At 42.8% G+C, this 16574-nt stretch overlaps 1 protein-coding gene across 1 annotated transcript in view; it reads left to right on the forward strand.

Annotated features, from left to right (window-relative positions):
- LOC124556050 (liprin-alpha-1) overlaps window positions 1–16574 on the forward strand; it is a 406425-nt gene that overhangs the window by 85108 nt on the left and 304743 nt on the right. Inside the window, exon 3 of the mRNA XM_047130083.1 lies at window positions 6563–6727. Coding sequence (XP_046986039.1) covers window positions 6563–6727 — 165 coding nt within the window. The remainder of the gene's footprint in view (window positions 1–6562; window positions 6728–16574) is intronic.

The following is a 16574-nucleotide window of genomic DNA, read 5'->3' on the forward strand; positions in this document are numbered from 1 at the left end:
AAGCGTGGCACCTGCCGAATAAGTGCGCAGGTTGAAGCGCAGCCAGGTATGGTGCCAGTGGCAAGGCTGCACAAGTTTGCTTCTGTCCTGTTTTTCTGTTCATAGGGGACTGCTTACATTTAGTTGTAATAAATATTGAGATAAGAACACATTTTAATTAGGTACCGTAAAAATTTTGACAATTTATCAGTACTAGGTATGAGCTTTGCCTTGGTACATGGTTTTCCTCTGAAGTCTTCGTCTATCTGCGAGTAAATCCTTCTGACTGGTATCTGTTTAGTCGGAAGCTTTTCCTGAATACTTGCTGGAGAACTTCGGCAGGCAACCCATATTTTCATGTAGTCTTTTCTTCCGCATTTACTTGTTACTCTGTGGACACTTTCTACTGCTGTTATATGCACTGTATACGTATCAACATTTATGAGTTCCGAGTCTGACTAAGAAACTTAACTGCATCTGGAGGTTTGCAGTGGATAAGGCAGTGCTGTGCCTACCTCTGCTGCGGCGGCTAGTAATGGGACAATCGACTTGCTTTTAACAACCGATTGACCAGTCGTTGGGTTCTCGTTCAGTCGGTTTTCTTTAGTCGTGTGAAACTAGTCGCTGCGGCCACGTCAGCTCTACGAATACTTTCTCTCTGTCTCCAGGTTTGAGTGATATCACTTACCTAACCTACTTTTTCAGCCTCTTCGGTTATTTTTGAACGATGGCTGGGGTCGCCAACTTTTTTTAAGACAAATACTTACCTTATTTCAGTGACAAATGAATGGAAAATAATTTTCTAAAATTGAAATATTTTCAAAATTTATGTATTTATTTATTTAAATTCGAGTTTTCCGAACTTCTTGCATTAAATTGCATTTTTCGTTGGTTTTAAAGGGTTGATAAATGGCGCAACAGTATAAATTTATTTCTAAATAAATAAATAAGCAATTATTTTGATTTAAATTTATCGAAGCTTTGTCTCTCTCTTCCCGCTGCTTTGCACCTATCGCTGGTAATTTTCTTTCGGTGATTACTGAGGTGACGTGAACGGAAAGAAAATGACAACATATTAATTATTTGATGATACAGTCACTTGATTTTTAAGTATATACTGTCATTTTTCGGAAGCAGATTTTTTCGTGAGAAATGTTTGCAGTCATTCGTTAATTTTCTTCAGATTTCTTTAGTTAATACAATTTCAGAATATGAATCATCTTTGCAGGTACTCTATACCGCATTAGATTTATGTAGAGGATCACTTTTTATCCAGTCATTTGATTTCTTCGATTCCCATGCCACTGCGCATTTCGCCATTTTGACCCAAAACACACTATAAGTGAACGCCTGTTCATAAACATGGACGAAAAACTGGAGTAGAAGCTGCCTATTGGTACTCAATAAAAAACAAATCTTGGAACGGCAATAACAGTGACGACAGACTATGTCAGATTGCAGTCAACAGTAATGATTTAACAGTGCCAAAACGATAGAATCTTTCCGCTCAGAATTGAATGCGCTGGGAATCAGGCTACTCTAGTTACCGCTCCCAGCGGCCCAGATGTGTACGAACGTGGTTACACACCGTTTGCAGTGATGGCTAGAGACAGGCTTAGAGGAACCAACGTGTGACTGTGAAAAGTGATTTTTCACGCCCGTGAAATACTGTACTTGCTATTTTTCAAAGAATTTAAAACGTAAACATGTTTTTGTGCATGGCTACGATTTTTACGTATGTAGCCGGTAACGTAATTTTAGCACAGTACATTTAGCTACCACACAAATAAGTACCTGAATATATGCCTAAGGGCTAGATTCAAATGATTTTTAATTAGTGGACATCAGCACATCTTTTCTGTAATAAGTTACTTCTTTATTGCATCTGGAATAACATAATATACAGCAAAATTTTAATCAGTTTTAAATTATAAAAAGAATAATTAATGTATTCCATGCATAATTAAATGAATATGTACAGGAAATGTTTGAAAAGATCAGTGAATGGTCTCAGAAAATAAAGAAAACACGAATTACAAACAAAATTTTTACTGGCCTTCAAAATAATCACCATTAGCTACAACAGACTTCTGATATCGGCTGTGAAACTCTTTGACACTGTCGGCAAACACCTCTTGTGGACTCGCTCGAAGCGCCGGGGTCACGCGTTGTTGGATATCTGCAGCATTAGAGGAGATGAGACCTGGTGCTACCTGTGCGATCCGGAGACCAAGCAACAGCCAGTGGCATAGTGTTCGTCGTCTTCTCCTCCCTCAGGTAGAAATCCATTATGGCTGAAGCCCTTGCTGTCGAAAAAGGTGGTCAAGTCGTCGTAGTCTTGGATTTTGTCAGCCGACTTTTTTTGAGGCGGGGAAGACGATGAAGACCATTCCATTGACTTTCGCTTGGTCACCAGATCGTATTGCTAGCATCAGGTCTCGTCTCCTGTGATGATGTGGATATTCAAAAGCGTGAGACCACGGTGCTTCGAGAGATTCCGCAAGAAGCGTTTGTTGACTGTTTCCAACCGCTTTTACAACCGATGTCAGAAGCGTGTTGTAGTTACTAGTGATTGCTGTGAAGGCCAGTAAAGGTATTCTGTATGTAGCTCTTGTTTTCTTTATTTTCTGAGACCATTCACATTGTACATGGGTTATGTTAGCTTTGTCGTACTCTCTGTATCTCTTCATGTCCATCCGGGGCTCTGGCTACTCTCTGGGTGGTATTTGTACACCGGTTGTATACTACTGCTTCATTTCAGCTAACGAAAGTACTGCAGACTGGTTTCACTCAGAAGAATAAACTCATATCTTAGGCAATTAAAACATTAAAGAGTGATTTCGGTTGAAAGAACGAATACATATAAGGGGTGGTCAAATGAAAATGAAACAGATGGAAAAAAAGTAAGTACGCCATTTATAATTTCAAAAGTAATCGCCATAGCTGTTAATACATTCATTCGATTGAGAGACCAGACGGTCAATTCCTACGTGGAAAAATGTTTGCTGTTGCCAATGGAACGATTACTGAACCGAGGCGTGCTCCTCTTCGTGTGAAGCAAATCGACGTCCGCGAATGTCTTTCTTCAAAGCTCCCAAAATACGGAAATAGCGTGCGAACAGATCGGGTGCGTTCACGTTTTCAAGTTTTGGTCAGAAAAAAATTACTGCATTTAATTATCGGGTAGATGTTTCAGTAAACAACGCAGCGGAATCAAAAATTACGAGCCCGTGTTTTGTGTTTATTTGTGTGTGTGTGTGTGTGTGTGTGTGTGTGTGTGTGTGTGTGTGTGTGTGTGTGTGTTTTGGCTTTGGCTTTGGGGCGTTCCGGAAGTAGACCAGATCAGTATACAAAAGTATTTTGAAGTGCAACTGAACATTACAGCAGAGTAATTGTGTTTACACTGAAGTGACAAAAGCTTTCGGATACCTCCTAATATAGAGTTAGACCTCCTTTTGCCCGGCTTAATGCAGCAACTCGACGTGGCATGGACTGAAAAGTCGTTGGAAGTCTCCTGCAGAAATATTGAGTCATGCTGCGTCTATAGACGTGCGAAAGCCTTGCCGGTGTGGGATGTTGTGCACGAACTGACTTCTAGATTATGTCCCATAAATGTTTGATGGGATTCACGTTGTGCGATCTGGGTGGCCAAACCATTCGCTGGGATTGTCCAGAGTGTTCTTCAGACCAATCGCGAACAAATGAAGACATGAGCGAGAAAAAGGGCTACCCCTTAAATGTAAAACTTCATAGATGCATGTTGCCATCTGTTGCTGGGTACGGGAACTATCAAAATTGACATTGGTCCCATCCATAAATATCACATTAGGATTATATATAAGTTTTTACATTTGAGGGTTTGCCCGTTTTTCTGCGCACGTCTTAAACTGTGGACCAGTGACATGGCGCGCTGTCTTCCATAAAAATTCTATCGTTGTTTGGGAACATGATGTCCATGAATGGCTGCAAAAGGTTTTCAAGTAGCTGAACATTTCCAGTCCATGATCGATTCAGTTGAGCCAGAGGACCCAGTCCAGTCCATGTAAACACGGCGCATACCACCATGGAGCCACCACCAGATTACACAGTGCCATGTTGACAACTTGGGTCCGTGGCTTTGTCGGATGTGCGCCACACTCTTACCTTACCATCAGCTCTTACCAACAAAATGGAGACTCGTCGGACTAGGTCATGTTTTCCAGTAATCTAGGGTCCAACCGATATGGCCACGAGCGGAGGAGAGGCGCTGCAGGCGATGTCGTGCTGTTAGCAAAGGCACTCACGTCAGTCGTCTGCAGCCATAGCGCATTAACGCCAAATTTCGCCGCACTTTCCTAACGGATACTTCGTCGTACGTCCGATATTGATCTCTGCGATTATTTCACGCAGTGTTGCTTGTGTGTTAGCACTGTCAATATTGCGCAAACGCCGCTGATCTCGGTCGTTAAATGAAGGCCTTCGCCCCACTGCGTTGTCCGTGGTGAGAGGTAATGCCTGAAATTTGGTATTCTCGGCACACTGTGGAGGTCTGGATATTGAATTCCCTAAAGACTTCCGAAATGAAATGCCCAGTCCGTCTAGCTCCAACTACAATTCCGCGTTCAAAGTGTGTTACTTCCCGTCATGCGGCCATAATCACGTCGGAAACCTTTTCACATGAATCACCAGACCACAAATGACTGCTCCACCAGTGCACTGCCCTTTTCTACCTTGCGTAAGCGATACTACCGCCATCTGTATATGTGCCTTATCGCTATCCCATGACATTTGTCAGCTCAATGCATATTGATTCTGCATTGTGTATACCATTCAAATATAGCGATGTTATTTGGTTTTTTATGGAAGCAAGCGCCAGTGTCACAGTGCCAGTGAGTAACCAGAGATAGTAACGAAACGTACATGCAAATACCTTCTATCTGAAATTAAGCGTACTCTCTAATGGCCGAAATGGCCGAATAAAATTGTTTAAAGAAAGTTATAAAGCGACTGTTAGAAATTTCTATGCAAATCAACCGCTACATTTAACCACAATCGCAGTGTTCCCCGTCCAGGTGGGATAAGATATTAAATATTCGATGTTCACTATACCAACTGCCACTTGTATCAAATTTTCATACTTAGGTTTGTGAAGTCTCTTAATCGACTGGAGATAGGAAAGAAGCTGGTTCTGGATTTCCTGGTAGCACGAAAGATTTTTCGACGCATGTAAACACTGTTACTAATAAACTTGCTGTCTGAAAGAACCCGCCTCCGTAGACTGTGCCGTGGTGCTCGACTCTAAAGTAACCAGGTAGAATCCTGGTTCCGGAAGAAATTTTCACCGCCAGAATTTGTTAGCATGGAGAGAGGGTGGGAGGGGGGGGGGGCGGCGACGTGGACTTGATGGCATGACAGTATCCTGATAAGCAGACATTGCTCTAGTATCCTGTGTTGAATTTCATACCGCTCAGCAGTATCTCACTGGATAAGGGCACGTCGACTGCCGTGTGTGTGTGGGGGGGGACGTCTAGCTCGGCAGCTTGGTGCTATTTGAGAGGAGTAGGCGGTGTGCCGACACCTGGTTGGACAGCTTCCATCTCGTCATCCTACAACACACAAATGTCGCCACACTATATACACGACCATTACAGCCAGCTACACTGAACAGATACGCTTAAGAAAAGACTCACAGTGCAAGGGAAGGACCCATTGCGATCGGTGGAAGAATCCTTTCTTATTCATGTTTTTCCTTCGCATCGATAGAAAAAGACACTGTACTTGTTTTTGAACCTTAAAAACCGTTTCTGAGTAGGCGTCTGGACATCCCTCTGGCCGTCTCTCAGCCAGCAGTACCTCACGGCTCTTTCTTTCTTTGTGCGGCAGAAGCGGTAATAGCCACACACGTATATTATAAATTTATTACTTTATCAAACGACTTCTTTTCATTATCAGTTAGGGAAGCTTAATTTTGGTGTCGCGTTTGTTCTTTACATGTAAAGACTGCGCAGGAACTATAGAAGAAATTGGCCGTTTTCGCCGATAAGGAAACTGTCCGATGATTTACATCTCCATGTCGCACCTCAACCTATATTAAGAGCTGTGGGCGAAGTACTTGTGGTATCACTACCACTTCCCCTCTTCCTGTTCCGTCTGCGAATGATACGCGGGAAGAACGAAGTATGTGCTGTAATTCCTCTGATTTTCTCGCCTTGGTCATTTCGCGAGATGTATGTGGTAGGAAGCAATATGTTGTCTTCCTCTTCTGGAGGTCTGCTTTCCCGTGATACATAAGGCGTCTCTCGTAGCGTCTGCCCCAGCGGTAGTCGAGGACAGATCGAACCAATATTTTATTGGCCCCTTGTTAAGTAGATTCCGTAAGATTATTCCAGTGAATCTGTCTGGCATATGCTTTTCCTACATTTTATGTGGTCATTGTTGCTCCGGATTGTTACTCGTAAGTATTTTTCAGTTGTTATTGCTTCCAATGTTTTATCACCATTAGTGATGTCGAACAGTAATGGGTATTTATGCGTAATACGTTGAAGTTATTGACGTTGAGGATGAAGCAACAGTGGTAGAGTGTGGTGATGTTTGGGTGTTGCAGCTGCTGCTGGAGCACCTGGAGTGCCTGGTGTCGCGGCACGAGCGCTCGCTGAGGATGACGGTGGTGAAGCGCCAGGCGGCGGCGCAGTCCGGCGTCTCCAGCGAGGTCGAGGTGCTCAAGGCGCTCAAGAGCCTCTTCGAGCACCACAAAGCGCTCGACGAGAAGGTGACCCGCACTTTTCTCTCATCCTAGTCTACAATCTGCACACTAGCACTCTTCTTCTTTTTCCTCCTTCTTATCCTTTATCTTCACGGGGTCGGCATGTTAATTACTGGATTTGTCAGTAAGGGTGATCAGATGCCCTTCGTGTCGCCATATCTCCCCCTCTCCCCCCCATTCCACGGGGCGGAATTTCTGTACTCCAACTGTGAGAGTGCGAAAGTTTTCTCGTAGTCAAGTCTGCCGATCCGGTTCCGGCGTATCTCCCCAAATCCCGGAAGTGACGTGCTGGTCACAATTATTATTGTCCAAAAATACGCCTTGCTATTTTCTTCCGGATTAACTACTTCAAACTGCTTACAATTTAACATAATTTACGAAGAAAATATTTACAGCGAAGTATGCAATTCGTGCTCGTTACCCCAGGCGCGGTTCCAAGGGGAAGGGGGACAGGATTGGCTTATGGGGATCATTAGCCGCCTCCTCCCCCCCCCCCCCCCCCCACACACACACAAAAAACATTTTACTAAAAAATTTACAGTTTTATCGATATTAATTTACAAATTTTATTGGTAACTTTCGGAGAACCCAGTATTGTGATAACGAAGATAAGAAATTACAAGCTTCGTTGAAAACAGGATAATTTTTAGTTGCATTTCTAAGTATTAGCCCATGTGAATTGGTTTTCGGCCTGACTGGCTGTAGAAATCATTCCAGCCAGGAAACCGCGTCAATTAACTGGATGACGGTACCTGCTGCCAACCAAGCGAATCCACAAATGGAACGGACAAATCACAGGAAGGGGCCAACATCCTCCACTAAGAAAAAAAAAAAAAAATACTGGAAGACTGACTTTCCCGAAAGTTGGTGAAAAGGACAGAGTATATGCTTGCATAGCCATAGTCTGAAGACTTCGGTTCACAATTCTAGAGCTTAGTGAAATAACCAACAACAGTGAATGTACACTTCAGTTTTGTGCCGTGGAAATTGTGAACATGTAAAAGTTTATTGTTGTTAAAATTCCTCAAACAGTGCGATGTCACACATAGTTCTTAAGTTATTGGATAAATGCTTTTCACATGTTGTATTTATTTAAACTGTAATTTCACAGACATTATACTGATTGATGTTTGAACCACTGATGTAAACTATTTCTATAAAGTGTTTTAATTCAATAGTAGTACGTTATTTTTTTTAAACTTAAGCTTTCGTAGCTCGTTAATGCGGGTTGTGACGGCAAGGTATATTGGAGGGCACCAACAACGAATTGTGAACACCCCCCCCCCCCCCCCCCACACACACACACACACACACACACACACACCCCGCTGTGACATAATGAGAAATCATATCGTGGCCAAGCTTGTAATGTACGTACGTATAAATTCCGCTTCCAGTCACAAAATAACTTTACTTAAATTATAAACTTTGACATTTCAGATCGTTTGGATCCATCTTCAGATGCTTTATTTCTAATCAGTTGCTTGCATCTGGTATTAAGAAAATGTATGTTACATATCGTACGCTCTTCTGGAGTATTGCTGTGCTGTGAGAGATCCGAATCATATAGGATCGACGGAGGACGTCGAAAAAGTTCAAAGAAGGGCAGCTCGTTTTATACTATAGCGAACTAGGTGAGACAGCGCCACGGGTATGATACGTGGATTCCGGTGGCAATAATTAGAACAAAGACGTTTTTCGTCGCGGCAGGATCTTCTCATAAAATTTTAGTCACCAACTTTCTCCCCAGAGTATGAAAATATTTTTTTGGCGCACACCTGCATAGGAAGGAGTGATTATTACAATGAAATAAGAGAAATTAAAATTTTAGTGTTCGTTTTTCCCGCGCGCGGTTCGAGATTGAAACGGTAGAGAAATTGCTTGAAGGTGGTCCAATGAATCCTCTGCCAAGTACTCGATTGTGAACTGCAGAGTGACTATTTAGATAAAATATTACTACAAAAATAATTGTGTTGACAGAAAGAGTCCTTACTAATGCAGCAACGGAAATGAACTCTAGAAACATGCAAGATCGCTTAACGTGAAATAATGCGTTATTATGTTACATTGTGCTATTTTGTATGTTTGTGGAGCTAGTTGACGTTGCTACGCAGGGAATAAATGCTTCTACCCATAACAATAACTTACTTTCACATTACTATTCAGTTTGTGTGTTGTATTTAACATTAGGTTTGTTAGTACCTGATGGAAGCAACTGTATAAAAAGAAGCGCCTGCAGATAGATCCACGGGATACGGAATTTCATATTGCATGATTTAAATGGAGTTAGCCGGCCGCGGTGGTCTAGCGGTTCAGGCGCTCAGTCCGGAACCGCGGGACTGCTACGGTCGCACGTTCGAATCCTGCCTCGGGCATGGATGTGTGTGATGTCCTTAGGTTAGTTAGGTTTAAGTAGTTCTAAGTTCTAGGGGACTGATGACCACAGATGTTAAGTACCATAGTGCTCAGAGCCATTTGAACCATTTAAATGGAGTTACATTATGATTCAAGCCGCAGTTTAAATTTAATTACCGAGGTCAACACGTCGTTTCTATGTGTGGGTGACACTTAGTGACCATGACTGTAACAGTTGATTATAGGAAACTGTATTTGCAGTCGCCTCTATTCTGATGAAAAACTTATTTGCATATGCCTTTTCTTAGAAGTAATGTTACGGGATTATATTTTGCTCGGGTTGAAAGATTCTTTTGGGATCCGTCTTCGATTCCCAGGCGTCCTTTAGGGGAGGTAAGTATACCTTCATCGAAGTAGTATAATTTCTGGCTCTCCCATAACATCTATTATTTAACTCACATCGTTTAACGCCGTGTAGAATGAGTTTCGCTCTCCGTATGAAACTCTTGTCGCTGGATCCCGATGGCCTGCGAGGTTTCGGTATCACCGTGTACATTATGCGGTGTAAAGAATGCATAGACAACTGCATGCATGGGAAAGACAACGGAATTTTGCAGGGCACCACTCTTCTGAGATTTACCAGAATCCCAGTTAAAGTGTATAAAACACAATAAGATTAATGTATTAACTGTCAACAAATATGACTAAGTGCTGGACTTATTCTGCCTTTCGTGTCGACAGCAGTAAAGGCGGTCGAGGACTAACTTTGTCTTTTAAAGCTTTTCATGAAACCGTTAGACATGAGCGCAACGACAGTTGATGGAACGTAAATCTTCCTAACATGGATAGTCTGAACTCTTTGCCTGAACGACCTTACTGAGTGCTTCATAACTGAGATGAAATTCTTTTATTGTTGATGGATAGTGTGCTACGTTGATCATTTTTGAGAAATTATAACCATACATCCGACTGGGATTTCAACCATGGTTATCTTCGTATCGTAGGTGTAAAGTTAGTTCGCCTCCACGTGGTGCACCCTGGGTAACGCTAAATGAACTAACACAACTGGCGGCAGACCGAACGAAGAATTCCTGCCCCACATCACAGTGAAATAGAACGACAGACAAAGCGCTATGCAAGATACATACAACGGTCCTTTTAGAGACCAACTGACTATGGATCTCGGACCATGCATCCGAATCTGCCATTTCAACATTGAGGGCATAAGCAGAGCAAAATGTCAAGTATTGCAGAGAATTTTACACGATAACGACATTGACCTGGTAGCCACACAGGAAACTCATGCTGAAAATAGAGCCCAGCCTGAAGCTAGAGGAAGGATACTGGGATATGATCTACTTGGAGCCACGTATGACAGACACTATGGCGTTGCGACATATGTGCGTGGGGACATGGATGACGCCTTTCTAGTTGAAGCCTCCATTGCAAATGATATCCATGAAGTTGTCATCAAAGTAGGAGACGTTCAGTAACTAACATCTATAAATCTCCTGCTACTACATGGCCGCTGAAGTGATAAAGATCCACGCACACCCAAGCGTATACGTTGGAGACTATAATAGTCACCACGAAATGTGGAAATACAGTACGAATGATAGCAATGGAGACATCCTGATCGATTGGTCCGAGGAACAAAATACATATGTGGTCTTTGATGCCAAGGACCGAGGGACATGCAGATAAGCCGCATGGAACTGCAACTATAACGCGGATCTGTGCTTTGTTTCGAGGGATACAAGCGATAAACCACTGACAGCCTCTAGAAGGGTCCTGACGGACTTCCCTCATAGCCAGCACCGCCCTGTGCTTATTAATATCGGTATATCCATCCCGATAATAAGGTCTTACCTTCGACCAAGGTGGAATTTTACAAAAGCTGACTGGACAAAATTCTCTGAACAACTTGATTATACCTTGAGCTGGATCCCTCCAACCAGCAAGAGCTATGAGAGGTTTGTGGGAGCGGTCATTAGCTCTGCGAAAACAGCGATCCCAAGAGGGTACCGCAAACAATACATTCCCGGTTGGACTGGGATATGCGATGACCTGTACGCGGAGTTCCTCAAGAATGGGGACCGGGAAATAGCGGATGAACTATTACATAACATCGACTTTATTAGACGGCAAAAATGGGAGAATACTGTTGAAAATCTAGACTTTTCAAAGTCAAGCCGACAAGCCTGGTCCCTATTGCGTAAACTTGGAGGCGCAAATCCACCTGAACATAGAAAGGACGAAATATCTCCAACAAGGTTGCAACCCGCATAGTTTCTGCGTCTAGAGCCCCACGAGATAGAAAGCACGCAACAAAAGTGGAGGAGGACTTAAAAACGTTAAAAAGGACCCGTGCAATGGACTCAGAATATTCATCAGATATTCGTATCGAGGAGGTTACCAATGCCCTGAAGAAGGTTAAAGCAGGCAAAGCTCCGGGTTTCGGTGGTATCCACCCTGAGTTCCTCACACATGTCGGAGCCTACACAAAGTAATGGCTGGCTAAGTTCTTTACGGGCATTCTCCAAGTGGGTAACATTCCTCCCTCACTTAAACGAGCGAAGATCATCGCAGTCCTGAAACCTGGTGAACCAGGCGATAGACCAGAGAGTTACCGCTCCATTGCCCTTCTCAGTATGGTCTATAAATTACTAGAAAGACTGCTCCTCAACAGAATAGGCCAAACTGTATTGAAAAAAATCCCTATCGAACAAGCAGGATTCCGTCCCTATCGCTGCTGTACAGATCAAGTCCTATCACTGACAACATATATAGAGGTGGGGTTGCAGAAGAAACATAAAGTAGCTACAGCATTCATAGACCTAACAGCAGCCTATGATACAGTTTGGAAACAGGGACTCGTGTACAAATTAATCTGTGCCGTCCCCTGCAAGAAGATAACCAACCTCATTGACGATATGTTGTCAAATAGAACCTTCCAAGTAACAATGGGGAATGAGAGAAGTAAACAAATGAAACTCAATAATGGACTCCCACAAGGCTCTGTCCTTGCGCCCCTTCTTTTCAGCCTTTACATCGCTGACATGCCCGTAACCAGATCGCGCAGATTTGGTTATGCTGGCGACTGGGCTCTGGCAACGGCCCACAGAAATATAGAAACTGTCGAAGATATCCTTATGAGTGACCTAGGGATTCTCAGCGAGAACGTTAGAAAATGGAGCCTGCAACCTAGTGCTACAAAGACGGAAGTATCTGCCTTCCATTTGAACAACAAAATGGCCAACAGAGGACTACATGTATATCTAGACGGGAAAATACTAAATCACAGCAAACACCCGAAGTACCTTGGGGTTACCCTAGATAGGACACTAAAACTCAAAGAACACCTGACGAAAATGGCAGCGAAACTTAAAACACGCAATAACATATTGCAGAAGCTCTGTGGTACCACTTGGGGCTACACAGCATCCAACTTAAGAACATCCGCACTTGGCTTGGTGTACCCAGTTGCAGAATACTGTGCCCCAGTGTGGCTCAACAGCAAACACACACACACACACACACACACACACACACACACACACACACACACACGGTTGATAGCCAACTTAATGCAACAGAGCGTATTATATCAGGCACAATCAGGCCAACTCCTACAGTGTTGCTGTCCTTTCTCAGTAACATAGCCCCTCCTAACCTGCGCCGAGAACACGCTCTGATTAGAGAATTTCAAAAAATCATGACCAACCCTCAATTACAAATCCATGAAGATACTCGCGACATCCGAGGAAACCGACTCCGGTCTAGGCATCCTCCACTAAAGACCGCACAGGCGCTGCACCAAACCAACTTTAAAATAAATGACCGATGGAAGAGGAATTGGAGAGCAGAACAGCAGTAAACTGCCACAGTATGCCATGCATCTTTAGTAAACCAAAAGGATTTGATTGCCCTCGCAAAGTTTGGTCAACTCTTAATCGCATCAGAACCAACTGTGGGAGATGCGCCGATTCCTTAAACAGATGGGGTAAACTTCCTTTGGCCGCGTGCGACTGTGGCGCTGAGAGACAGACGGTCAAATACATCGTGCTGGAATGCCCAGTAAGGGCATATGAGGCTGACCCACAGGATTTCCTAATGGCGACCCAAGAGGCAATGGACTACATATTATCTAAGCTGGACGTTTGTTTGTGATTGCTCTTCTGTGAGTGTAAATTTACAGTTGGTGGTGTCCTTATATACAAACTGCTATTTATTGTTCTGTTTATACATGTGATTTTTCTTAAATCGTGTTGTTTCTGTAATTTTTACTGTGATGTTATGAGCCATACGCTAAATAAATAAAACGTAGGTAGTACTTTTCGTACTGAACAAAACAGAAGCTATCGGCGACGAGTACTTACAAGTCCAACGCAACAGAGTTAGTGTAACTGGCATGCTCCAAGATATAGCTGTACGTAGATTGTGGGACGAAATTTTGCATATAATGTCCAGCGAAGGGAGGTCGAAAGCCGTCACGACGGTCTTCAGCGGAAAAGCAGAAGAAAATCAGAAATAGAACTAAAAGAGAGCCAGGATTACAGGTAAAGTAAAAATGAACTGGAACATAAGCCGGTCCTAGGTGAGATTTTGCACAAGTCCTTTTCTCCTCATCCCCCCCCCCCCCCCCCACACACACACACACACCTTTAAGGACATTGAGAACCAGCACTCAAGCACTAGCAAAAATTTAATAAAATTAATAAACTCAACTCAAATATAATGTAACAAACTATGCTCCAGCATTATCAAACCAACTATCACCGAAAATACGAAGGTGAATCAAAAAGTAAGTCATTTTTATTCAAGAAATGAATTATGAACAAAATATGCGTATGTTTTCTACAATGCACTGTCACAACAGCATGAAAACTTTGGGCACAAATCCGTCGCACGGAAGGAAGATGGTTTCATTTCCGCTCGGGTCGGGGAAAGATGTGGAAGAGAAATGAATTGGCCGTGTTATTCCGAAACAACTAATTGTCTTCGTAAATTTTGGGAAACGCCGACAAAACTTAAATCTGGGACATCAGTTTGAATCCAGGTCCTCCCGGATGCGAATCCACACTCTCAGCCATAGCACAGCGTTCTGCTGAGAGAGCTTTGCACTGCAGCAGGTGCAGATGGCAAGCTTGTTGCAGGAGCGTACCCGACTAGACTGCGAGCAGTTATGCTATTTTTGTCGGCCACGGAATTGTCCACGAAGCATGGGCATCGTGAAATGTAGTGACAGCTGTGTTTCACTGAGACGTGTGTTGAATTTTTTTTACAAGAATTCAATAAAGCAAGAAGAAGAATCATAAACAGAGAGCGTCCTCGTCGTTCGGGAGTTTTCTTTTTCCCTGTGATGTCATATTGCAATGTTTGGAAACAATCCGTAAATACCATTATGCCGTGTGTGTTGGCTTGTTCTGAAGGAATCGCTTCAATCATTCGTAAGCGGCTGAATTATTATGAAGTTGTGTATCGGAGCACAGATGTAACAGAACGGGCCCATCCTTGCAGCACTTCATGCGCAACAGTGGAGGAGATGATTTCCTAATGCAGATCATTACAGGTGTGAGTTATGGGCGAGAGTGATCCTCCATGAAAAATGGAGCATCCTTCCTTCCACACAGCCCCCTTCCCCCCCTCCCGAACGGAGAAAGATAAACCAGTTAACAGTGGTGCTATCTATACGGAAGGTTATGGTGAAATTGCATCCCCATTTATTTTATTGCCGCATCCCACTGTACCACTCTGTGGGAACTACGACAGGCGCTACGCAGCAAAGTGGACTGGACTCGTGATTAATGTAACTGATTGTGCTCGCACTCCCACAGCAAGACCAACGCAAGGGTTATTACGAACATTTCATTGGGAACATCCACCCTGCTGTCCCGACTAAGCCCCCAGGAATTTTGTTATTTTAGCCCCGTTAACACGTTCATCGCTCAGCGCGATTCAGTTGAATTTCATGCGGAGCCCAAGTAAAACTGACGGAGGGCCGGAACGTACATGGAGCGATAAAGGTGCGTTGTCCAAAGTGCGACAGCGACGGACACCCCCGAGGAAATAGGCTGCCTGCTCGCCCAGCTATACGGCGACACGACAGAATTTCGTCTTCGGTCGCTGCTGTTTTTCCAGGCGCAGTTGCGACACCAGCGGCAACGGAATGGAGGGATGCGCCGTCGAATTGAATCTGATTTTGAACTACTTAGATATTTTACTACAAGAAGAAAATGACACGGTCATGTCATCGTGGCTCCTCAGCTTGATGATGATGATGATGATGATGATGATGATGATGATATTGCGGCACATTACAGTGAAGGTTGTAATATTTTTATTAAACCTTGTAAATGACGACACCAAATTCAGACACTTTTTGAGGTTAGTTTACAGAAAAAAAGCAACCTGTTCAAGAAAACCGTCAGTTCAGTTGAAAAGCTCGCAGTTACGCTTATTTATTCAGTAATACACAAATTGTTGGATAAAATTATTAAAATAATTCTTCTCTTTGTCACAGCTCTACTTGTTTAACAAATCGTAACTTTTATCACATCATGGAACGTTAAGTAATTCGTCATTTATTGTCAAGAACGAATGTTTTCAGATGGTAATTGAACCCCTCCCCGCTACATGCTGTCAAATTTCTTCTTTAAGGTGAAAAGAGTGAAACGTTTGGAAAATAGCTATTTATTACCACTTTTCATATAATTTAGGTAATAACTTCTATATAGTACTGAATCACTGTGATCAAAGCTTTTATTTACCCTCCCACCATCGACAGGTTTACAGCAACGAAGAGAGAGAGAGAGAGAGAGAGAGAGAGAGAGAGAGAGAGAGAAAACTTTATATAAACTGTATTCATTAAAACGGCAAGCTGCTTTTAAGAAACTTACAAAATGTAGTAAAAAGTTCAACACTTTTATAATGAAATACGTACTGCCCTACCATTATCAAATAATATTAGTTGTTCTCACACTTTTAAGCTTCTTAGTTTTCACTTTTATATTCATCATTTAATACTTAAATTTCATATGCGTTTTTTTACTGAACTAAAGTAGTAGGATGGGGTGTTCTCATAGTCATACCCACGCTCACAAAAAAAACAAAAAAACAAAAAAAACATTTCTTCTTTGGCGCCTCTAAGTATTTTATTTTCAGTTCTCGGATGCTTTCTCCCTTTCAGTCTGTCTTTATTTTTTCTCTAGCAGGAGATACATTTTGTCCTCAACACTCATTTTCTTCCTCTTACGTAAACTCGTGTCACTGGGATTGAGACCTTTGTTTATTTGCACTGAAGTTTTATGTCCATATGAAACAGTTAATGGAGCTTGTGCCTCTCTCATCTCATGCTCTCCCAGGTTAAGTGGTATGGGCACAACTTCTGTATTATCTCTGGAATCAGTCACAACGTCTGAAACAGTACTGTTGAGCTTTTCTTGCGACTGAAAGAGTCAAATATTCGAGACAGATCTGCAACAAAGTATTTTCTGTT

The sequence above is a fragment of the Schistocerca americana genome, chromosome X (assembly GCF_021461395.2).
Source record: "Schistocerca americana isolate TAMUIC-IGC-003095 chromosome X, iqSchAmer2.1, whole genome shotgun sequence".
NCBI lineage: Eukaryota > Metazoa > Arthropoda > Insecta > Orthoptera > Acrididae > Schistocerca > Schistocerca americana.